The sequence below is a fragment of the Syngnathus typhle genome, linkage group LG21 (assembly GCF_033458585.1).
Source record: "Syngnathus typhle isolate RoL2023-S1 ecotype Sweden linkage group LG21, RoL_Styp_1.0, whole genome shotgun sequence".
In the NCBI taxonomy this organism is placed as follows: Eukaryota; Metazoa; Chordata; class Actinopteri; order Syngnathiformes; family Syngnathidae; genus Syngnathus; species Syngnathus typhle.
The window spans coordinates 8,009,446-8,032,236 of NC_083758.1; the positions used below are offsets into that span (position 1 = coordinate 8,009,446).

A 22,791-nucleotide genomic window follows, 5' to 3' on the forward strand; every position below is an offset into this window, starting at 1 on the left:
GGATGAAAGATAATATCAGAATTTACAAGTGCAACTATTCTAAAGATTGCATTGCAATACTAATACACGTGAAGAAGTAATGGACAATAAAGCAGACTTTGACTAATGTATAAGGTTTGCTGACCCCTAGTGGCCAAAAGGGGACGCTGCATTACAGTAAGCCGTGCTACATCCATTTCACTTATATTCCTTTCATGATTAACACACATTACACATTCAACAAAAACAGGATCGCTTAGGCATATGCACTTTTTGGGCCAATTTATTGAGAAACTGTTGAGGTACACAGTGTGTGTGTGTGTGTGGGAAGAAGGGGGGGCAAGGGGAAGGATCACAACAAACATTCAAGGGGAGTATGTCAAAAATAAACATTTCCAAAATACACACTTTGGTCTTGAGGAGATGCATTCACTGTTGACAAAACATATCTTTGCTTTGCTAACAACAATTTGGAATCTAGCTCCTCACTCTTTTGTGATACAGTACAGGGCATGTTTGGAGTAGCACCACACACATGAAATGTTGCTTCTTTTTTTTTTTCTTTAGCCAGTTAAAGCACAGTGGACTCTGATTTGAAAGGGGGGGGGGTGACATGAGGTAACGCTCGATCTGTCCAAATTAACCTGAGGTACACAAACACAGTACAAGGAAGCAGCAAGAGTGACACCGATGACACACACAAAATATTTTATAAACACGAGTACTTCCAGTCCCGCATCAAACTCTGACCATCCCTCCGGTACGCTCACAAAAATGATAACTATGAAAAAAAGCAAGAGACTTAAAAGGTATACACAATAATAAAATCATATCATAGCAGCAAACAGGTGAATCACAATTTAAGACGAGAGAAGGACACAAAAAAAAATAGAAGCTTTTGGTAGCAGCAAAGGAAAATGACATCCGCCAACTTGTGTTTTCTTTTCGGAATTAGCTCGTTCACGCAAACATTTCGTTTTGTGGAAATGGGGGGCGCAAAACCGATGAGTCTCTTGGGAAGACCACCTGTTTTTTTTGCTCTTCTTACTTGGATGTACACACTTTCACACTGTGAAACCCCAAAACACGCACGTACACGCACAAACGGCAAACTTGCAAGAGTCCAATACAAACACTTTATTCAGCTTCAGGATAACTGGAAAAGGAAGCTTTGGCTATGACGATTCAAGTACGATTAAATAAAACACGCACGGGAAAACAACATCGTCTACGCAACATCCTTTGTTGGTCAATTTAATCACCAGCTTTCATCACCCCGTGTGGGAATCCAGCCCAAAAAACAAAAACCCTAAATAACTTATAAAGGGGAGGGGGGGGTGTAAAAAAAAAAAAGACCCTATGAACCAAAACGATTGCTCCGTGACCAGGTGTCTTCTTTTTCGCAAAGTGCATCAACAATGTTTTTCTGTCACGCCCTCCCAAACTTATCGCTCACCCGAACAGCATCTCGGAACCTCCTGAGCCCCCGCCGGCTAGCCTGAGAGAACTTAGCTTATATTCCCGCTAACTTAGCAACACCTGCGTCTGTCCCGCTCGCTCGCAACCTCCGCCGGACCCCCCCCCCGCACTCGTCATCGCCTTTCGCCATCCTCGCCACTTCCCTTACGAGCGGGCCCAGCCCACTCCTCCCTTCCGCTAGTACCCGCCCCCACTGGCTGGCAGCACGACAGGCGTCAGCCAACACGGCTAGCGGCTAATGCCAACAACTAGCATAACACCCACCCACGGTTAAACTGAATAACTGCAAAGATGCTAAAAGAGTAACTAAATATTCGCTAAATGTACAAAAGAATATATTTTTTAAGCTATTTCTCTTCAAGTATGAAAATATATTCAGGCTTCCGTTCAGGTGGGGGGGGGGGGGGGGGGGGCGGAAACCTAAGGCACTATCAAGTTTCAACAGCCTTAAATACCTTATTTGATTAACTGCGGCACGTACAAAAACCGTTCCGAGGGCTAACGAACCAAAAAGGAGGGTAAAAAAACGGGACTTTCTTAACTGCCAGACATTGTCGGATTGTCGGACCGTGGCCGTTTGCGGAAGGGCGCTTCATAAGTTGACATCACGCACGTCAGTCGGGGTGCTGGACTGGTCCTGCTGCTGCTCTTGGGATTTGCTGCTAGCGTTGGCGCTGCCCGCGCGGTTTTCTTGCTGCAGGCTGGCGGCCAGGACGCGCTCGATCTGCTCCTGGCAGGCGCGCAAACAATCCTGGAAACGAGGAAAGCCTCACGTCAACTTCACGCAGACATTTCGCATCAATCAGGGAGTTTTCATATGATTGCACGACACTGCCCCCTGGTGGCCAAAGTGCACACCAACATGAGGGGCGCAATCAAAACCACCACAATGCGCCACTGTTGGAATTCTTGCCATTTTATCTTTTTAAAAAAAAAAAAAAAAACATCTCGGCAGGTCTTCGCATAGACGTGGGAGGTCGGTCGGTCGGTCGGCGGCTCGCTGCCGAGCGAGCGGCTGGCAAACAAAAGGGGAAAGCGGGGGCCGGCATTCCTTTGAAATGTTGTCTAATTGGAACCCGATGGGCCGCCGTTGTGGCGGCGGGGGTCGCCGTGGCAACGCGCACCGCAAACGCCGGAGGGGGGCGGCCAATGACGGCGGCCCACAACGGGGGAGAGCGCGTGGACTTTTTTGGGGTTGCTTTTTCATCTAGGGGGGTTGGGGGCGGAGCAGCAGCGGGGGCAGCACGTGCTGGGTGGCGGAAGGCTAGCTAGCACGCCGCCATCTTGTCACAAAGATCACTGGAGAAGCCATTGAGGACTTGCAAGCACCTTTTTGACCGACAATAGGGTTGCTCTGCTTCGACCTTGGCTCCTAATAAATCATGTAACCTCATCTACACAAACTTTACTATACTTTTTTTTTTTAGTAATGGTACCACTGCTTTGTATACTTAATTACATTAGTAAACAGACGTTTGCTGTATTAAAATGAAATGCTGGTGTTTATTTAAGAATGCTCTTTATGGCACTCACCACTTCCGTGTTGGTGATCTTGGCCAGCAGTTCGGTCAGGTTGTCTCTCGTTAGCCTCTTGTCCTTGTGGTCCAGATGTAGGCCGCAGACGGCGGCCCCCATGCTGCCGCTGGCGATCATGGAGGGGGGGTTCATCGCCAGACCGTCATCTGACGACAACAAAGAGATAAGGCGTGTAAGAATGGCGACGTCTGCTTAACACATGTGCAAGCTCCTCCGCTCCATTTTTCCCAGGCTCTGAATTTCTCTTTGCACTCCCCCCCCCCCAACCCAACAGAGGAAAAAGTAATTGGAAAAGCAGAGCAGGAATCCTCCTACTCGTCTTCACCGACGACTCCCCGCGGTCCCCGTCTGGACTGCCCCAGCAGCGCGTTGGTTAAATGTGCCGCCAGCATTGTTCGAATCGCTCCAAAAAAGGCGACGAGCCAAGAAGAGGCAGACATGACAAAAAGACAACAAGAAAACGATCCGGCCAATTGCGCACACACACACATTCGCGTCACTTCACTCACCGGCCAGTCACACATGCTACGCTACAACCCCACTAGCATCTCAATTCATTTTGGCATTACATACTTGAGTGCTACTACATTCCTTACATCAAAGTCTGGAGGAGAGAACAATATGGCTGCACATTGAATAAGTGACAGCTAAGCAAATGTGACTTTACAATGCAGGTGACACCGACCAATAGGATCACTGGCATTCTAGAAATGGCACCATAACTTCTCGGCATGTAGGCGGAATGCGGCGAAAGCCGGGGCAATGCAACAAAGTGTGGGAAGAACCCAAGGTCCACAAGTAGCAGTGCTGAGAAAGAGCTTATTGTGCTTTTACTGCACTCAAGTAACCTCCTTCTCCTCCGTTTCCTGCCATTGAACGAGCGGCGGGCACATGAAACAAGCTCCTCGTTTAACGCCGTCCAGGATATGAAAATATTTAAGCCGAATTGTCAGGCAGAGAGGAGACCAGGCCTACGGGGGGGGGGGGAGGAAGGAAGATCACAGGATTGTCGCCCTGACTTTTTCAACCTGGAGGCTTCCCTGTCTGCACACAACGCCGGTGTGATTGATTGGCGACGGCCATTTCCAGGCCTGCCGCACGCAACTCATCCATGTGGGATAAGACGGCTGGAAAATGGGTCACATGAGTCAGCGATGACTCATGACGGGAGAATGCTGGCCGGGCCGGGCGTGTGCGCGTGGGAATCGGGGGGGGGAGCACTGGGGGGTGTTTACCTGTAGCGCACAAGGCGATGAAGGTCTGCGTGTGCTTGCGGATCATGGGCATTTTGTCTTCGGGGAGGGGAAGCCGACGCATGATGAGCTCCAGAAAGTCGTTGGGGATGACGGCCGCCATGTTCCACCTCAACTTGCCCAGCACCACCACCTCCCAGTCCTAATAAAGAAATCCAGGTCAGGAGGGTCACATCAAATACAAATGATCATACATTCCATGACATACCTTCGGTCGGCACTACCTCCATCGCCTGGCACGCTTTTATCTTATCACCTTGCGCGCCAGGTCACATTCTTTGTGTGCACAACGGCGGCGGCGGGTGACGCTAGCATTAGCAAACCAAAGAGCGCTTCCCATCCCGTCACAAGCGGAGACATGCCGGAAAGCTTCTAACTCCAACAACTGACGTCTAAATTGTAACACCTTTTCTCCTTTTCACTGTGGAAATCAGATCCTCAACATCTGTGCAATGCACACTATCGCCACCCATTGAACTGGAGTGGAACTGCAACTTAGCCAAGTATCGTACAACGCAATGTGCAACGGCTCAATTGTTTGTTGTCCGCTAACCATTTAGCAACATTTGGAAGCAGAAAGGGTCTCGGGTATTTCATGTTTTCGATTTATTCATTTATATCTACATTTTTATGCTTTGCCACCATTTTGTGGCATCTATAGGCGGGTGGTGATTTCTGCTATTTGCAACAGGTCTTTACAATCATTCTTTGCATTGACCTACTTTCACTGCCAACATGGACATATGTATGCATTTAACATGGCTTCGCCTATGACAAAGTTGGGCAGGAACCCCAACTCTGCCCAAAAAAACACCGCCCCAAAGCACATTTGCGTCAAACATTGAAAGTCATTCCACTTTGAATACGATCCATACTTTGTTATATCTCCTATAAATGCTTAGAAGTCCACAGATAAGCCAGGGTGGAAACTTCCTGTTATCACGGGCTAATATTTACATTGGTGTGCTTTGATGTTAGCGGAACCTGTTGGCCCGCGTGCAAAAAAGCTTCTCCGCCGGACGACATCAATAGGCGCTCTATCAAAACGCCTTCAAGTTATGTTTGGACCCTTAACAACTGGAGCAGCTGGTACGAGCAAATGATTGACAGCGGCCGCACACATGCTAGCATTTAACACCGTTTATCCCCCGTGGAGGCCGTTTGGAGCCCATGCGCTCACTTCCTGGACAGATGTCCCACCCTCCCCTGGCCGCTCTTCCAGCTGAAGCCGCCGCCATCGCCGTCGCCGCTTCCCTCTGCCCATCCTGTGAGGATATCCAGGAATACGCTGCAGCTAGCAGCATCACAACAACATGTCTAACAGCAACCCCAATGTTCAAACGCATTATTTAGCATACAACTTTCAGAACCACATCTCATGCTAATTTTATTTCCTCTGCCGCAACTTAAAAATGTCTGGGAGCTTCAGTGTGAACACTAGATGGCATCGCTCTGCACGACAGGCTCGGAAGAATTGGAAACTTCCTGTGAAACCATTAGCACGACAATGTGAGGCCCTCGTGCACGTGTGTGTGTGTGTGTGGGGGGGGGGGGGGGTCTTACCAGCAGCTCCGGTGGCGAGATGGAGTTGTCGGTGTACATGCACAGCTTCTCGGCGGACATGGGCCTGCTATCCTTCAGTTTGGACGCCAGGAACATGCACACGGCCGCCAGCAGCTGCAGATAGTTCTTCCTGGTGGGCATCACAGCAAGGAATCGGTCCAAGTAATTGATGGCCAGCGGAAAGATGTCCTCTTCACTGTTTTCAGCTTCACACACCTGGAGAGGAGAGGAAAGGGGGCAAAACAAGAAAGCGCATTTTAGCAGGGACATCATGTTCTTACAAGTAGCCAATAAAAACACTCATTTGGGTGCATAAGTTGCAGAAATGCAGAATTTGGGCAAAAAGCATTACTTTGAGTGATTAAAATAAAATAAAAAAGCAGAGCAAAATGTTCGCAATACTTTGCTCGCGCGACAAAAACTTGCGCTTCGCCATGCTGTCGGCCTGCCTGCCTTGTGCCCGAGGACTTTTGAAAAATTAATAATAATTCGTGCGCTGGGTAAAATAGCTTCTTTTTTGGCTGTAAATTAAGACCAACTCGTCGTGTACCGTTCGGCCGAACTATTCGACGCAATGATGCCATTTGAACCCAAGTAGCACAAGTAAATATCAAGCTAGGCCACAGTCTTGACGAAGCTGAATTGTCTTCGTGGTGGAATTTCCGACGCTCCCACGCCTTTTGGTGACTCATCTCCACTCAATTGTCACCCAAGTCCGGTCGAAAAACATCCAAGTCGAGCTTGTAAATGCGTGCCATCGTGCAATTATAACCCAAAAATGAGCTCATTTGCAAGCGTTAGCATAGTCGGGGAAAAATACAAAAAAAAAAACAACGAGCTACCAACCTCGAGCATCCAACCCGCGACGACTCTCCTCATGTACGGCTTAATATCCTTCTGGACCCGCTGGAAGTAGGAGCACTGAGGCAAGAAGCGATCCTCCACGGTCAGCAGGCTTTGCAAAACCCGATCGTCGTGGAGGATGTTGGGGTCCACCGGGGCTTTCACCTCCACGACCGGCTCCAAGCAGTAAAGCTCCATAACTTGGCTTCTTCCTACTTGCTGACTCAAATATGAAGCTGCTTAAAGTGTCACAGTTTGCAGGAGGAGGCGACGCGTCCCTGGTCGAAGCATGAGGCTGAGCTTGCAACTTTTTGTTTCAAGTCTTGCTCGCCCGGCTCGCCTCGTCGTCTCCTGCTTCTTCTTCTCCTTCTTCTTCTGCTGACAGTGCTCGGTTGTCAAGACGGCGTCAACGGAGATGGGGAACATCCGGTCATTGCTTTCAAAGTAGAAGCGAGATAACTTTCATTACATTAAAAGCACCCACAAAGAAAAAGTCGCAATTAAATGATAAAAAGAAAAACAGTCAATCCTCACGTCGGAAATAATGAAACACATTTATATCTTTTAAAGCAGAAATGAGCTAACTGGCTAGCATGACACAAAAATAAAGGCACTTAAACACATAACACTAAGGATTCTTTTTTTTTTTTTTGCAGGAAAAAAAATCATTACTTTCTACATAATAGTCAATGAGGAAACAAACTGTGGTCACAATGAATTCCTTTGTCATTCCCTAGCCACACATTCTACTGCACTTAATGGAGGGTTAAAAACTAGAAGTTCTTGCACGTTATTGTGTCAATTATTACTACTGCGTTTAAAACATTCAACGAGATCAATGGTGCACAATAATAAGAAAATACTGTCTCATCAAAATGAAGGCCATTGAAAGAAAAGAAAAGACCAAACCGCTATGAGGCTGTCTAGTTGCTGCCGTGTTATGGTGGCAATAAATTCCTTTGTCATTCACTGGCCACAAATACTCAACAGCTTGGTGGAGGTGTTCCAAAATAATTCTAAAGAAAAGTGGGGGACGCGCTATGTGTCTGAGTCAATCATTCACCGGTGAACACAAGGAATGGAAGGAGCAGCACAGTTAGCGTATGTGCTAAATTATAGTCAATACACTTTTGTTTTTTTTTTTAATTACAACATCATACAAAATAGGTCCAAATCCATGTGACACGTCCTCATCATGGGTTTGCACTTTTTTTCCCCCTTTCATTCCACAACATCTTTCATGCTCAACTGTGTAAACGAATGAAAAATGGCAAAAATGTGCAGTTGACTACGTCATCCCTGCAACAAAGTGACCCAAAAATGACATCCGGATGGGAAGTCATGTGCTCCTTTAATTGCCACGCCAGCCACATGTCTCTCTTATCGTTAAAAAACATTCCTGAGCTGCTTCCGATCATGTGGGAAAACTTTTGAATGACAGCTGAACTTCTTTTCACAACCCCACCTCCCCCCCCCACCACCACCTCACCGCCTCGCTTGCTTCCCCTCCCCCCCGCAACCAAAGAACTGAATGAGCAGTTTCATTGAGAAAAAGAAAAAAAAAAAAAAACACACACACACACACACTGTGGGAGCTATTATGAGAGGCTAGCCTGGGAAGGGAATGTCAAGGATAGCCAGATTAGCACAACTTCAAAGAAAACATGGCCTGTTTTTCCTCATCAGATTTATTATATATTTTTTTTTAAGGGCACGCCAACCAAATATATACATCCCAAACGCAGACACTTGGGGGGGGGGCCGACAAAAGAAGCGATGCTGAGACTTTGAGCTGCTTGTGCACGTGTGCATGCACGCGCAGAGGTAACCGAGAGCGCTGGGAAAGCGTGGAGGAGCGTGAAATCACCTTGATCCAAAGATTCCCGCCGCATACCAGCCCAGTCGACCTACGAGAGGCCCGCACATGGGCAGAGGAGAAACAAAAGTCGGGCCTTTGAAGAGCAGGAGCGCAACTCACAACAAGTGAAATGTGAAGAAAGTTAGCAGCTCACATTTCTCTGGATCTACGTTCGGGCCCAAAATGGCCGACGCCTTACCAGGACGACTTAGCTAGCATCCCTCCAAACATAAATCCCAGCCCTGCTACGGCTGCGTCGCTAACCCCCTAGGGTGTCAAATTGGGAGGCCAAAGTGGAACTTCCCCTCAGCAAGCTTCTGGAAGTGGGCCCATCAGATGAAAGGAAAGACGGAAGCGCCAAAAAAGGAGGCACGGGCCGACGGTTTCGTGCGCCAAGTTGCTTGATTACAGCTTAGGAAAGGGACAGTAGCGCCCAAGATGCTATGGTTGGAATGCCGCGGCCGGGACTCCCGCCGAGCAATGGCCGACATGGGGAGGAAACGCGAGTGTCACATGCTGGCCTGCTCCCCAAACGTGAACGGCACTTGATAAAAATGTCTCCGGGTACAGTCACATGGCCGCCGGGCTATTCCGAGCGTGGAAAAGTGGAAAGAAGGTGCTTTCCCGCAATGGGCCGTGCCACCGGCTATCGTTTCCTCCATCGAGACGTCATTAATGCATCACGTAGGCAGCCGCCGTTCGTTTCCTCACACTGTGCCTTCGGAATGTTTTGGCTATTCCCAAAGTCATCATTCAAAGTCAAACGGCAACATTTGGAGGCCAGACAATGCGGGGACAGATAGCAACATCCGGGGCCGGCCCTGCCTTCTCGTCTGGCGCTTTGGAACACAAGAGGGGTTCTCTTCTCGGCGCCGGGGACCTCGGGTCACGCCCCCCCCCCCCCCCTACCTCAACCATGAAGTGTGTATACAAGCGTGACATGGAGCAGCTTGCCCGGCTCACTCCTAGACGCTCCGCAGAACATTGGGCCATTCTCCACGGCGCCCTTCAGAACCAATACTTCCATTGAGTTCAAAGGTCAGGGCCCGAGAGATGAAAACTACAGATGTCAACGTTCTGGAAACATTACAAGGTCCAAAACCAAAAGGCCACTAAAGAGCACGCTTTTTTTTTCTTTTTCTTTGTGGATGAAGTCATCAAGCGACATATGCGTGTGACATCACTTCCTCGCTTTTGAACAGTTGAAGCGACTCCTTGTTCGCCCCAACCATCGGATTAGACGCGCTCCAAACGGGGCACAAAGCCACGTCGAGCGTGTCGGCCACGGAGCTCGACGGCTTTTAGCTCGGCGTCTGGATGTGCGTTATGCAACTCCGACTGAAGGCGGGGGGGGGGGGGTCGGGGGGGGGCACATGTGGCGCAGCGGACGGAGCCAAAAGCCGGCGGCCGCCTGTCGCAAGTGAACAAGTGTGTATGTGGTCACAGATTAGGAAAGGGGGGGGGGGGGGGGGGAATTCTGGCAGAGGGGCTCGGGTGGCAGCTGTTGACAACTGGAAGCAGATGATTGGCTAAGGCCAATGAGAGCCTGCCTGTGTCACGACAGGCCATCAGGGAGACAAGAGCATTGCAGCTGGAAGAAAAAATTTTTTTTTTACAGTTTGCAAGGCAGAACTTCCAAATTGAACAGTAAAAAGTGCTCACAGGGTTAACTGACGGACTCGGAGGTTATGTTCCCGAGCCGTAAAGAGTCACGGGGACCAGACAGGGTACCCCTGAAAAACACTTCTTTTTTTTTTCTCCTCCCTCTCTAAAGGGCTTCATTGTTCCGCAAATAGCTCGGCTTTCTTCGTGCCTTGGCTTCCCGTTGCGCACACGGCAACGTTTCCACTCCTGCACGCTTACATTTCCCTCCTGAGAGAAAAGGCGGAGGAAATGGGGAGGGAGGGTGGAACGGAATGGGGGGGGGGGGGGCTCGCAATTTGGAGGCTTTCAAAGCGATACGCGGCTTCCAAACGTGCAGCAAAGGGGAGGGATTGTGTCTGGGAGCTGCTCGGTGTTTTCCTGTGCGCCATGCGTGCTAGCCTCCAGTGGCGGCATAAAGGGGCCCTCTGTCAGGGCCCCGGTCGGATCCGGACCCAAATCGCCTCATTGCCTGATTACATTCAGCAGTGAGAAGACCTTCAAAGACGCAAGCGTGCTCTGAGGAGTCGTGCCTGGCTAAACAGGTGACCCCAAGAGGCGAGGTCATGGAAGGTACACAAGCAGCGTAACGAGCCTGGAAATGCTGGGATAATTTAGCTTAGCCACATCGTGCTAACAGTCAGGGGGGCGGGGGTGGGGGGGGGGGCATGAATGACGTGCAAACACAGATTTCAGGAAGCAAAGATAGACAAAGAATGAGATGAACTCAAAATTTCAAGGCACACAGGTCCAACGGTTTCAGGCTACTGTTATTCTTTTACCACCGCGTATCGAATTTCTCTCCATTTATTTGTTGCGGTCGTTTGTTTTGGGTCGGGCCGCTTGGATCCCACACTGACAAATCCAGTTGAGCAGGCACAATGACACAAAAGCAGCGCAAAAACACACAGGCGTCAAATTAAATAACGAGCTTGACGGACCAGCTAAGGTTTTGTCTCGAGGTAGATCGTGACAGGACACGACTGTTCCCACAAGCCCATTCCCACGTCGCATTCAAGCGTATTGGGAAGACACTTGTCAAAAAGAAAGAGGCGGGGCCTAAGATGGAGGACGGCGCTGTGAGAAAGAGGTCACAGCGCCCGAGTGTCGTGGAGCCACCACGGGCCGCTCGGTCGCAGGCCGGCGCTTCCCAGGACCGAGACCGCGTCCCCAGGGGGGAAGGCCGAGGAAAGTTCCGGCGGGGCTTCTTTGCGACCTCAGCAAATAAGGACAAAACGACACAAGCCCAAGTAGCTCGTTTTCAATCACACGGCTTTGTGGGCAAATTTTGACTTGGTCTTAAATAATGGCCGCCAACAGGAAGTTGTTAGGACCCATGTTATGGTTGGACCTACGGGCCAGAGCTCGGAGCCCTCGGTCAGGATTCCCACCGTCAGCGAGGAAATGAAAGCGCAGGGAGGCTTTCTTTTTATGGTTAGCCCATCGAGACATAAATAATCCCGCTCAACGGCGGAAAGGGGGAAAAAAAAGCCATGACGGCGCAAAAAATAAATGCAGAAGAAACGCGTACCAAAACACTAGCGACAAAAGAGACGTCAAGTGTGTTGACCTGGAAAAAAAAAAAAAAAAAAGCTAACATCGCTGAGGAATGTGTGAAATGTGAAGCGTGGGAGGAACGCTTCCACACATGTGGCTGTTCGCTAGAACCGCCGAGGCTCTCAAGGTGCGGCCGCTCTCACTCTACCTACCCCGATTGGGAGGGGGGGGGGGGGCATTTCACAGACTATTGCTTGCTAGCAACAATGCTAAGCTAAAGCCCGGTACTATCGCGCAACCGAGCGGAAACATCTGACATTTTCGCCAAGCTCAACGGGTCCAATCGGAAAGGCGGATTTGTAAAGAATCGGGAAAAATCGGGCTCGTGTTTACTTGACGTGTGGGAAAGTTTTTATGTCACAAGGCATCATCAAGTCCTATGAACATTGACAGCTGATCTTGGGACGCGTGTCCGGGTGGTGCTGATCGCGGCACCACCGGATTTCCAAAGCGTTGTCAAATGTGCCTTTCTCTCACGGCTGATAAGAAAAATATGTGACAGCCAGGGAAAGGCACACAAGAGTGAGAAAGTGATAAAATTCCCTTCCGCTTCAATCATTTCCTCCCCGCCGAGCGCTAACTAACCCGCCACCGCCACAGTTCTAGCAAAACATCCCGTTTACGTTTTCTTACGGGACGTGGGTTGCTACTTTTCAAAGGCAAGTCTAGGACGACGGAGAAAAGGCCATAAAGCAAGTATGTGGCCGGCACGACTCGACGGCCAGGTTGGATTCTTGAGTGACACGCCTGGCGCCGACCCGCTGACAAGACGTGGGAAACCCGGCAACATCCCAGCTGATTGCGCAGCCGTGGAATTGCGCAACTTTTACTGAGAGCGCCGCTTCTCCAAAAGTTTGCCTTTGTGCTGACTCGGGCCCTGTTCACAGAGACGAGACGCTGAGTTGCACGCGGCCCGCCCGCACGACCCCGCCCGCCCCAAACAAAGCGGCCCAACGACGGCTAGCGACACCCGTTTGAGCGGCAGCCCCGACGGGCACGCGCCAACACGTCCGGCGCTGCGCCTGTTGGGAACCAGAATTTGTTCTCACAACCCCGGCAGGCATTATCAAACGATCTGTTGTCGCGCATGGCGGCAAATACGCCGCGAAAACGTGGCGGGTTGGACCTTTGCCGACAAAGTGGAGCGGTGGGGTACCGGAGTGTGCATTGGAATTTCCCAGTTTCATGGAAGGCAGCGTCAAGCCACGTAACGTCTTTCCAAAGCATTTCAATATTACAAAGAATGGCCAAACGGAACATTGCGTGGGCCGAGAGGACTTGAGCATATTTATTTTTTTGAAATCACGGCAGAGAAAGGAGGCAAGTGACGCGACGTTCGCCAGCGACCAATTGTCGTACACATCAAACACGTTCGCCCGGGGCGCACTTGATTTGAGTTGAGGCTCTTCATTCATTTCGGACATTTCCAGTCGACCGCCCACCGGCCCCCCCGCTCGCCCCTGCGCCGAGGCCCCCGCCAGCCGCGCTGGAAAAACCCCGTGCATCTGACTCGCATGGCCTGGCTCCACTTGTGTGTTCTGCTTGGCCCGCGCCGCTCACTCTGGAGGAGGAGAGCTGGCCAATTATCCGCCGCCGCCGCCGCGAGACCGGTATGATGTCATCCCCCTGCTCCGCCATAACAGGCTGCAGATGAGGAGGCCTAACGAGAAGCAGGGCCGCGTCAAAGACGTTGCGTTGCGCGGCCCTCAACTCGCCGCAAAATCCGAGCGTCACTATTGGCGACGGCGCTACAATCTGACCTATTAGCTTAGCTTTTAGCAATAGCGCTGAACGCGAGGCACCCGGCAAGACGGCCTATACGTGCCTTGAGCAAAAATACCTGCGACACTCCCCGGAGAGGCCGGTGGAGGTACATTGGTTCTCACACGCTCGGGCGCCGGGCCGCCCGCTTCCTCCGGGGCGGGAATACGGACGCCACATCAGAGAGGGCGCGAAGCGAGCCTGCGGGCCGCCGTTCATCTCCTCCCGCGGCCGCCGGCGCTTCCCACAAAACCGAGCGCCGCATATAGACGGCGGACACGACGCGTAGGCTCGGCGACGGGCCGCAGTGTAAACAAAAGGCGCCTTTCGCGCCGACGGCACGCCTGCCGCTTTGTGACTTCTTTTTTTAGATTCCCGAGTCAAAAGAGGCCAAAGTGCGAGGCGGGCCTGCCTTCATTTATCAGCCGGGACAGATGAAGGCTTTTATTTTTTTTCCCCCCCCCCACATCAATTGAATCAGCAAGGTGGCTAAATGTGACAGGAAATGACATCACATCTGGGGGAAGCCCCTCTTTTCTGCTCCAGCGAGGTCCGTAAACGCGTGCTAACTTTGGCTATATGGCAAAAGTGCAGACGCCGTGTAATGAAAGACCTGCCATTTTTTATTTTTAGCCCAAAAACAACACAAATGCTTGCATTGAAAATGTAGATGACGTGGAAAATAGTCACAACGTCAAGAGCTTTTTCTTAATCGGATACGGCAGATAGACGTGAAATGTTGCTATACGGTAGAAGTTAATTTACGGCGGAAAATCTGGCTCCATGACATCAGCCCGCAAACGCGCAAATAAAGTGCACGGAGCATGACAAGCATGTGCAAACAGCACGGCTCCATCAAAGCGTGTTATCGGCCTCCAAAGGAGACCTCCCCCTCTGTCTTGTCAGCGCATCTCCCACAGAACATTCCACCCGCCGTCCCACCTCGGCCCGACGCTGGACTTTCCCACAGAACCCTAAACCCGATGAATGAGAGCGGGTCATTGTTCCGTCGCCATCGCAGCACCTTCCCCGTGGAGGAATGCTTGAGGAATGCCGGCTACCTGGCATTAGAGGAGCTTTGTGAAGGGGGTCAAAGAGCTCCCACGATGGACCTCAAGAAAAATCCCATTTGATTTTTGCCGCTCGGCAGAACAATAAGCGTGCGGCGGCGGCGGCGGCGGTTAGCGCTTGTGCGGTCCCAAATGCCAAAGAGCAATTTGGCCCGGAGGTGGAATTGCACTCATTCCTCCTTACGGGAGATTTTAATTGAAGGTGCGCCAGGCGAGGATTTATTAGGCTACGTTCCGATCGTGTCCGGATGAGTCTTCCTTGCGACAAGTCGCAACCGGACCACGTGTTTTGTTCACAACGATTTTTGTTTGGCCGCCGTGGGAACCAAACGGCGAGGGCAGGTGGTGCAAAGGTTTGAAGATGGCTGTTAGGACAGGAAGCAATTTGACAGTAACCCGACCTTCAAATACTTGCCGACGCGATAAGGAGCGCAGATAAGGCGCTGACTGAAGGGGGAACGACGGGCGGGGCACCGCCAATGACAAGGGGGCGCTCATTCCGTTTCACACCGCAAAATTGTCGACTCAGCTCCCCCCCCCCCCTCCACCCTGAACGCACATCATGGAATCGCAGCGAGAGCCGCCCAAAAGTCACGTCAAGCTCCAAACCAAACCGCCGCCCCACATGGCTGGATTTTTTTTTTCCTCCTGACTCCCTCCCTCCCTCCCTCCCTCCCTCACAACAATGTTTTATTTACAACACCCTTCCAAGAATCGCAACCCAGGGAAAAATGTTCGCTGGAATTCCAACCGTTCACGATAAGAAGCAGACTTGAGTCAGGGATTCCCAAGTATTGACATTCAGGGCTGGATGATGATAATGTCGAGAAAGGTTTCTTGGACTTACCCCAATGAAGGCTTTTGGCCTTTTGTCTTTGAGCACATGGGGTGCGGCGGTGCCCTAAGGGGACATCAAGAGCAGTATTTAGTGATTACTCAGTGACTACACAAAGCGTTAAGTGAAAGTGATATGGTTTAATGACCGCCTTATCGACATCAAAAGGAGAGCATGAAAGTGCCCGACTTTTATTTCCGACATCACCGTGGTTACCAGAAAGGTGTGGAGGAAAAGTGAAACGTTCTCGACTTCTAATCTTACACAATACACAATAAGCTCAACAAATGACATTTGTCCATGTTCCGGTCCGGCGGCCATTTTGCCGCTCGTTCTATTTCATCAACAATTAAGTGGCGATTTTCAAAATGGCCGCCGTTTGCGTCTGCTTTCAAGTCAAATCCCGCAAAGCTGATGGAGGTGACGTCAGCTCTATGGTTGGAATAAATAATAATAAATAACACCAACAATCTGGTGGCCGTGCTTGAGGCGGATTTTTTCCCATGCTGTTACGACATTAAGCGGCGTTATTGATGACGCTAGTGAAATGTCTGGAATGCGTCGCGAGTGGGGAGATGGAGGGATCTCTTGGAAAGCCAACACTTTTTCTCCAGCGCACGCTCACCTAGCAACGAGCTAAACACGCGTCAACATTGGCGACGTGACGGCGACGCGTCGCCGCAGGGCCTGGCGGAGCGCGCCGGCGGCCATTGGGATTCATTTACACGCGTGCGGTTCGCTCCAATTACAATAACCGTGCCATTAGCCTCCAACTGCAAAATAACACCATTTCGCTACAAATACTACACAATGCGATCCAATTACTTTTTTTTTCCCCCCCTTTAGCAGTGAATCAGTGCGGCTCAACTTGAAAAGACCCAGGAAAATCGCAGACGTAGGCTCAACTCACTTTATTGTCTTTATTATGACGCAGATGCTGAGACCAGGAAACCAAAACAAATGCTTATTAATACTATATACAGGTCCATCAACTTCCGGGGACTTCAATCGCCTAAGAGTCTTGCATATTAGACAGCCCAATGAACTGACCTAAATGAAATGGAGGCTTTTAAAGCCATGCTACTCACCGGTGCATGTTTGCCCAACCCATTGAGCACCGGTCTCAACCAGACAGCCAGACAGCCAGACAGCCCACCTCAAGGCCTGCCTGCCTGCCTGCCTGCCTGGCTACCTGGTGGAAGCTGCACACAGGTGATTACTGCTCACAGAACCAAGGCTATGGCACCCTCTTGTGGCCAAATGAAACACTGCAGCTTATTGCCGTCGTCAGCCATGTCTTTTGTTTACTTTCAACCATGTCAGGCTCTTTCATAGAAACAGCCATGTTGAGCGTGAGCTCCTACTGACTCTTGAGCAACACCTAAACACAAGTGCATGACATTGCCGCATTTACGTGTTGGACTATTAATAAATATAGGTGGGGGAAAATGGTAAATCCAAAGTACTGACCTTTGCTGCGTCACCTGGCTCCTCGTCGTTGCTCCTACGGGAGGAAGAAAAAATAACTACATGTAACCTACATGTTTCGAAACGCAATGCGAGCAAACATGTTCCAAAAGAAAAAAAAGGGAATGAGCACGACTCACCGTCCAGCGTGAGTTGAAATGCGCATTCGCAGATCTGTCGGGGAATGCAAAACGAATGCCGACCACAGCCACATTGTACGGCCGCTGCGGCGGCGACGAAAACACAAATCACCTGTCAAATCAGGCCAAACGGGCAGCGAGGACTGGAGTGATAAATTCGATAAGTTCGAGTGATAAATATTTCTTCATCACTGATGGCTAACACATAAGAAATCAACTTTAATATTGCTTTCATATTGTAAGAGGTCATTTATCTCTTGCGTGAGCCGGTGCAGAATGACATTAAAAAAGGGAAATTACGACAAAGTCCGCGTTCAGTCTTTCTGAGCTCGATAATACGGAGCCGCCGTGAAGTTCCACATCTGTCGAAGAAGCTCGTGTAGTTTAGAAATCCACATGAAGGAAGACGGAAGCGCTGCAGGACAGACAGAGGGGAAAAAAAAAAAGGGAAAGCATACATATTGAGCATATTCTAAAATGACTCCGATTCGGTTTTCTTTTGACGCTGAAGCCAACCTGGATCCAGACGTAACACAAGCATGTAGAGAATAACAGCAGCCAAGACGAGTTTATGGAATGGGAAAGATCCGGAGGCGGCCGTCAATCTCCTGTAAGTAACCCTCAGCAAGGCCTCCACTTTATGGAGAAAGGAACCCGTGCCTGTTAAGAGTGACACATTTAGGTGTTGTTCAAAACAAAGCTCCAGGGAGTCTTCTCACCTTGCGTCGAGGCAGTTACGCGACAATCTGCGTTGACGTGCGCCACCTCTTCCTCTTCTATGATTTCTAGCGCCGTCTGTCGTTGCTCTTCCGTGAACGTGGCGCCGCCCAATTCGCCCACGACAAGTTCCCGGGCCTGATCCGTGCGCCCGAGGGGCAGGAGGACGTACAGCAAATAGAGCTCAGCTACCGTACGAAACTCATTTAGGTGGATGTTAGACGGGCTGCGCAGCCACGCTTGGGTAGCCTCTCGCACCGCTGCCGGCTCACCCACCTTGGAATAGAGGAGGATGCTGCCGGCCGGAGAGGCGGCGAGTGAACGACAAACAAAGACATCATGGACAAAGTGATTCACATGTACTCACCACATTTGCAATATTTTAGCTGGTATGTCCTCCATATGCTCATAATGCTTCAGGACCCAAGCGAGGACACCTGTCCACAGGTTGAGCTCAGCCAAAGCTTGAATGCCCACGATGCAAAAGCCAGCCTTAAGCTCACCCCTACTTGAGTGGATACACGATCATGTCAATAACTAATTATATATTGAAGAAAGACTTAACACGTCACCTCACGTCCGCTTCCTCCTCGTGGGCGAGGCACTCCAGCCCTCTATCGCAGATACGGAAGGAAGCGTCGAAGTCGGTATTGATCATCAGTTGCTCTGTGGCATCTTCTAACATGTCCAACAGTTTAGTTTGCGTGGAAGACAGCGGAGGGTTGAAAACGGGCGTAAAATCGCCGCTCAATGTTGGGCTGCTCATAACTTTAGTTACAATTAAATTGTATGGAGTCTATAGAACTATGTTACAAACGTTTTTTGTTGCTAAAAAGATCCTAAATACGCACCCCGGTGTGTTATTTGTACACAAGACGGCCTACGGTGAATGTTGTTGTTGTTGACATTTCCGGGTTGGGAATGTTTAGCCAATGGGAAGTCACGTTCTCAACTAAGAATTAGCCAATCTCAGCGAGCGACCTTCAGTTTTCAGGCCAATCCAATCGCAGCTTCTTGACGGGGCTCCTCTGCCACTTGTAAACACGTGTCCGTATCTTCCTGTTTCTTCCCACTGTATCGTTTCAACGGATACGCCTGTAATCTGTAAGATGTTCTATTGACAGTAGTTTCTTATTGTTGTTTAAGATTCGCGATTACGATATTGAGCACTTCAATGGCTGTTTTGCGTGCGAAAAAATGCGTAGCGGTTGGGTAGCTAACGTGCTAGCGGACATTAGCTATGCTTAAGCTTCATTTGTTTCTATTTAGCATTGTAATGTATACGACTTGTAGCATTGCAACGTGTCCGAGTTTGGCAACAGTATACAAATGGCAAAAGTATCAAAACACTGTCAGGAAGTTTTGTTTTTACTTAATATTCCCAAGAATGTTACATATTTCATTCACATTTTAAACACTTTGCGCATGCGTTAGGAAAAACAACATCTGTTACTGGTACTTTTTTTTTTTCTTCCCCAGAACAAAATGGCCAAAAGCTTGCGGAGTAAGTGGAAGAGGAAGATGCGGGCTGAGAAGAGGAAGAAGAACGCTCCCAAGGAGCTCGCCCGCCTGAAAACAGCCCTCGGTCTGGCCAAGAAAGGGGACGACGCCGTGATGACCGACATGCAGGAGATCGCCACCGTGGTACCAGTCGAGAAGATCAATAAAGAGGCTGACGCAGTTACGGAGAAAGACGGAGACGATGGTGAGCGACTTTCCGCGGTGCCTTTGTCAACACACGTTACTTCTCATGAATAAACCATTTGATCACTTGGGCTGCAGATAGCACCATGGACCTGGACAGCAAACGCAACAAGAAGACATTGCTGAATGAGCATGGACAGTATCCGGTGTGGATGAGCCAGCGGCAAGCCAAGAAGCTGAAGAGCAAGAGAATGGCTCAGAAGACCGGTGGCAAAATTAAGAAGAAGAAAGGCATTGCCTGGTGAAAAGCTGAACCAAAAAAAAAAAAAAAGACTCTGAAGCCCATCGGTCTTTCCTCGATGACTGTCATAAATGTGGTCAACATCATTTTTATGGAGCAGCGGAAACACGTTGGACAAACACAAGAATATTTTGATTTCCTTTATGTCTGCTTAAATGCACGTCTTTCGATATAAACAACTGAACCATCAAATCTAAGAGTTGTCTGACTATAGTGCTCGGCTTACGGATTGCGGCGAGCCCGGCGCTGGGCGTCGACATCTCACTGCACGAGCTGGACGTAGGCGGCTGGAAAAAGCCCAGTGCGTCCGTGGCAGCGTCCCTTCCACCAGCCCTCGTCGATCATCTCGATGTCGGTGATGACGTCGTCCGGGTTGAAGGAGATCTCGTCCACGTCCTCTGCCGAAGCCAGCCCGTTACATCCACGCCCGACTAAAACAAAGCAATGACCTTAAAGTAGCAACATACCGCCTTGATAGTCAAAAATGGCGACGGCTTGGATGCCGGCTGACAGGTCCTCGTAGACATCTGTTGCCGGGAGATGACAAGAAAAAAAGATATAAGCGGAAGTACAATTGTACATATTTATGTTGACGCCATACCTGAGCAAGCTGCTGGCGGCTCGAGTTCTTCGTACTCATCGCCTCCCTCTTCCAGCACAGGCGGCAGCGGCGGCGGAGCCTCCTCGTACTCGTTGCCGCCGTCCTGCTCTTCTGCCGTGACTTGGTCGTAAATATCGTCAGGGGGAAGGTCCGAGTGCAGGAAGTGGTCCAAGCGCGAAGGTAAAGCCGGAGGCGCGTCGTCAAATGTTTTCAACTTCAGAAAGAAGCAAAAGTAGTAGGAAATAAAATTCGAGATATTTTGAGAAATATTTAAAATAAAAAGCAATTAAGGAAGGAATAGAAACTTGAAAAATAATTGAAGTATTAAAGTGATTTGATGAGCGTCTGACCTCTGGTTCCGGTGTTAACTGTGGTTCTTCCAGTGTGTTCTGTCTGATCTCCGGTGAAGCTTCACACTCTGCAAGCACTTGTGGAACATCTTCAAGATGAAGTGGCTCCTCTTTGCTCTTTTGCTCCTGTCCAGCAAAAGCAACATTAAAGTGCAGTTCCTCAAAATACTCACAGGATCTTTTTTGGGTCACCTGCTGTTTGCGCTCCGCTTCCTGTCGTTCTCGTTTCTCTCTCTCCTTCCTCCTGTTCTTCTCTTCTTCCACTCTCCTGCTGTTCTCCTCGTCCGAGGCCTTGGCTAGACTCTCGAAACGGGCCTTCATCTTGGCGGCGTTGGCGCTGGCTGGAAGGCAGCCCATGTTGACCCATACTTTGCTACATTCATCCGTCCATCCCTTCACGAGGAACTCACAGGCTTCTATCGGCTGGGTCTTCTCGTAAGCGGAGGCTGGGGCGTCCCTGTCGGAGAACCCGGCTGCGCTCTTCGACATCAAGACACTTCATTCAATTACCTTCGCCACCTCCTTCCAATTATTAATTCAAATTGGCCGACTCACCTTATCCATGCGTTCCGACTGTACTCCGTATCGACCTCCGAAGCCCGCGGAATAATCTGAACATGCGCCATGGGATTACGTTCATGTAGCGAACCGGATCAGCGCCTCGGCGTGGTCACCTCTTTGCGACTGATGCTTCTCCGTTTGCCCTTTGTAGTCGTAGCCCAGGGCGGCTTTATCCACTTTCTCCCTTTCCACGCCGTATTTGCCCCCGAAGCCTTTGGCGTAATCTGCAAGCACGCGAAAGGGGCCCGTGAAATACAAAAAAGGACATTCCACGAGAGGCTCATCGGTTCTGAAGCACCTTTCTGGGACGCGTGCTGCTTGACTTCTCCTTTGTACTCAAAACCCACAGCAGACTGCAAAGACATTTTTGGATTTTCTTTCAATTGATTTAGCATGCTTCCTATTTGCGTAGCGCCGTGTCAGCGATTGACCTTGTCGCGCCGATCTTTCTCCACGCCAAACTTCCCGCCGAATCCCTTGGCTGCATCTTTTTGGGAACTGTGCTGCTGCACCTGAGCCACGTAGTCGTGCCCCACCGCCGCCTGCGGCGCCGCAAAACACAATTCGGTACGATACTTTGGATCGCAGCCAGAGAAGCCGCACGTGTCAATCGCACCTTGTCCATGCGGTCCGTCTCCACGCCGAACTTGCCTCCGTAGCCGTACGACGCTTTTGGAGTCATCTCCTGATGTTTCACCTGCTCGTGCTCCACTGCCACTTTGTGCCTCAGTTCTGCAACACTGCCCCCAAAATGTTTTTAGATGGAAAAAGATCAACATATATAGATGAAACCAACGTACCTGATGGGCTCTTTGCGGCCAGAACCTTCAATGGTCTTGGCCCCCCATCTCTGCTCTTGTTCCGATACGTCATTCTAAAAGAGGAAGAGGTTGCTTCAACCGACATCTCGCAAGCGTACCGAGAGGAAGTCCTCAAGCGTTGCAGTGGCTACCTCAAAGTCCGGATCGGTCTCCCAGTCGTCACCTTCTGCGGCCACCTTCATGCTCACATTGTGCCCCACCACTGACTTCCACATCTGCATAAATAAGTGCCATATTTGTTTTTTCAGAACTGCAGCAACATGGAAAAAGGGCACACACAAGTTTCATTTCCCCAAAACGGACCATAGTGATAAATGCGCGATGCTAACTTTTTCTTTGCAATACAAAACATTTTTGGACTTTATATTGCCAATATTGTTCAATTAGTACTTTAACGTATTGAGAAATCTCATTTTGATGTCATGACATTTGCAGCCCCATCTTCATTTATAAAGAGAAAAAGTTAACATCCATATTTACAATAATCGTTTGGGTAAAAAAAACAAAGACAACAAAACAAGAATCTGAAAGAGAAGTTCACATTACCTTTTTTTAGGTCGCCGCCACTCGATTTCCGCGTCTCAGTCGATGTGTCGACACGTACAGTGCGCGAGCATCAAAGTCGCGTGCACGAGCGGTGCATCAACGGAAAACCGTGCGCGCTTAAAGCGTGGCTGCCTATATCTTCTAGAGATCATAGCGGACTTTAAATGCTGCATTGACGTGCGCTCGGACATTTAGAACTTCAAAATCAGCAAACTAAACAATTAGGTGGAGAAAGCTTAGTTTTTTATTTTTATTTTAAAATCAAATC

General features: G+C 49.8%; 4 protein-coding genes across 6 annotated transcripts; 1 reads left to right on the forward strand and 3 right to left on the reverse strand.

The window, feature by feature from the left end:
* Positions 1 to 246: 246 nt before the first annotated feature.
* Positions 247 to 17,126, reverse strand: LOC133145623 (G1/S-specific cyclin-D2-like). Of its 2 annotated transcripts, XM_061269273.1 has the most exons (8): positions 16,983 to 17,126; positions 16,846 to 16,879; positions 15,388 to 15,441; positions 6,657 to 7,089; positions 5,811 to 6,026; positions 4,230 to 4,389; positions 2,992 to 3,140; positions 247 to 2,209 (listed from the first exon to the last, which is right to left on the reverse strand). In XM_061269273.1, the coding sequence occupies exons 4-8, from the start codon at positions 6,849 to 6,851 to the stop codon at positions 2,051 to 2,053; spliced, it is 879 nt and encodes a 292-aa protein (XP_061125257.1). In that variant the 5' UTR covers positions 6,852 to 7,089; positions 15,388 to 15,441; positions 16,846 to 16,879; positions 16,983 to 17,126; the 3' UTR covers positions 247 to 2,050. The 2 variants fall into 2 exon arrangements, with proteins under 2 accessions (XP_061125257.1, XP_061125258.1); XM_061269274.1 differs by lacking the exons at positions 16,846 to 16,879; positions 16,983 to 17,126 and adding an exon at positions 16,286 to 16,304.
* A 55-nt stretch (positions 17,127 to 17,181) lies between these two features.
* Positions 17,182 to 18,613, reverse strand: pex26 (peroxisomal biogenesis factor 26). Of its 2 annotated transcripts, XM_061269277.1 has the most exons (6): positions 18,272 to 18,613; positions 18,067 to 18,204; positions 17,976 to 17,994; positions 17,702 to 17,837; positions 17,499 to 17,642; positions 17,182 to 17,397 (listed from the first exon to the last, which is right to left on the reverse strand). In XM_061269277.1, exons 1-6 carry the CDS (start codon positions 18,463 to 18,465, stop codon positions 17,297 to 17,299), a joined length of 732 nt encoding a protein of 243 aa, XP_061125261.1. In that variant the 5' UTR covers positions 18,466 to 18,613; the 3' UTR covers positions 17,182 to 17,296. The 2 variants fall into 2 exon arrangements, with proteins under 2 accessions (XP_061125261.1, XP_061125260.1); XM_061269276.1 differs by having other exon boundaries at positions 17,702 to 17,994.
* Positions 18,614 to 18,662: 49 nt separating this feature from the next.
* Positions 18,663 to 19,836, forward strand: llph (LLP homolog, long-term synaptic facilitation factor). Its single transcript, XM_061269281.1, has 3 exons — positions 18,663 to 18,803; positions 19,179 to 19,404; positions 19,482 to 19,836. Exons 2-3 carry the CDS (start codon positions 19,185 to 19,187, stop codon positions 19,646 to 19,648), a joined length of 387 nt encoding a protein of 128 aa, XP_061125265.1. The 5' UTR covers positions 18,663 to 18,803; positions 19,179 to 19,184; the 3' UTR covers positions 19,649 to 19,836.
* On the reverse strand, positions 19,772 to 22,631 carry hcls1 (hematopoietic cell-specific Lyn substrate 1). The gene is made up of 14 exons (XM_061269265.1): positions 22,526 to 22,631; positions 22,109 to 22,193; positions 21,957 to 22,030; positions 21,773 to 21,896; positions 21,588 to 21,698; positions 21,455 to 21,509; positions 21,270 to 21,380; positions 21,151 to 21,206; positions 21,006 to 21,075; positions 20,788 to 20,936; positions 20,596 to 20,721; positions 20,246 to 20,459; positions 20,112 to 20,171; positions 19,772 to 20,042 (listed from the first exon to the last, which is right to left on the reverse strand). The coding sequence occupies exons 2-14, from the start codon at positions 22,190 to 22,192 to the stop codon at positions 19,906 to 19,908; spliced, it is 1,371 nt and encodes a 456-aa protein (XP_061125249.1). The 5' UTR covers position 22,193; positions 22,526 to 22,631; the 3' UTR covers positions 19,772 to 19,905.
* Positions 22,632 to 22,791: the final 160 nt, after the last annotated feature.

What these genes read in the sequence shown, in the direction of transcription:
- hcls1 (XM_061269265.1), bottom strand. Translation starts at nt 22,192, where the DNA reads ATGTGGAAGTCAGTGGTGGGGCACAATGTGAGCATGAAGGTGGCCGCA. An exon ending in GCAGCACGCGTCCCAGAAAG is followed by an intron (nt 21,381 to 21,454) that starts GTGCTTCAGAAC and finishes GCGTGCTTGCAG; the next exon opens with ATTACGCCAAAGGCTTCGGG. An exon ending in CATTTTTGACTATCAAGGCG is followed by an intron (nt 20,043 to 20,111) that starts GTATGTTGCTAC and finishes TGGCTTCGGCAG; the next exon opens with AGGACGTGGACGAGATCTCC.
- llph (XM_061269281.1), top strand. Translation starts at nt 19,185, where the DNA reads ATGGCCAAAAGCTTGCGGAGTAAGTGGAAGAGGAAGATGCGGGCTGAG. An exon ending in GGAGAAAGACGGAGACGATG is followed by an intron (nt 19,405 to 19,481) that starts GTGAGCGACTTT and finishes CTTGGGCTGCAG; the next exon opens with ATAGCACCATGGACCTGGAC.
- pex26 (XM_061269276.1), bottom strand. Translation starts at nt 18,465, where the DNA reads ATGAGCAGCCCAACATTGAGCGGCGATTTTACGCCCGTTTTCAACCCT. An exon ending in GAGGAGGAAGCGGACGTGAG is followed by an intron (nt 18,205 to 18,271) that starts GTGACGTGTTAA and finishes CCACTCAAGTAG; the next exon opens with GGGTGAGCTTAAGGCTGGCT. An exon ending in GCTAAAATATTGCAAATGTG is followed by an intron (nt 17,995 to 18,066) that starts GTGAGTACATGT and finishes TCCGGCCGGCAG; the next exon opens with CATCCTCCTCTATTCCAAGG.
- LOC133145623 (XM_061269273.1), bottom strand. Translation starts at nt 6,851, where the DNA reads ATGGAGCTTTACTGCTTGGAGCCGGTCGTGGAGGTGAAAGCCCCGGTG. An exon ending in TCGCGGGTTGGATGCTCGAG is followed by an intron (nt 6,027 to 6,656) that starts GTTGGTAGCTCG and finishes TCTCCTCTCCAG; the next exon opens with GTGTGTGAAGCTGAAAACAG. An exon ending in CATCGCCTTGTGCGCTACAG is followed by an intron (nt 3,141 to 4,229) that starts GTAAACACCCCC and finishes TGTTGTCGTCAG; the next exon opens with ATGACGGTCTGGCGATGAAC.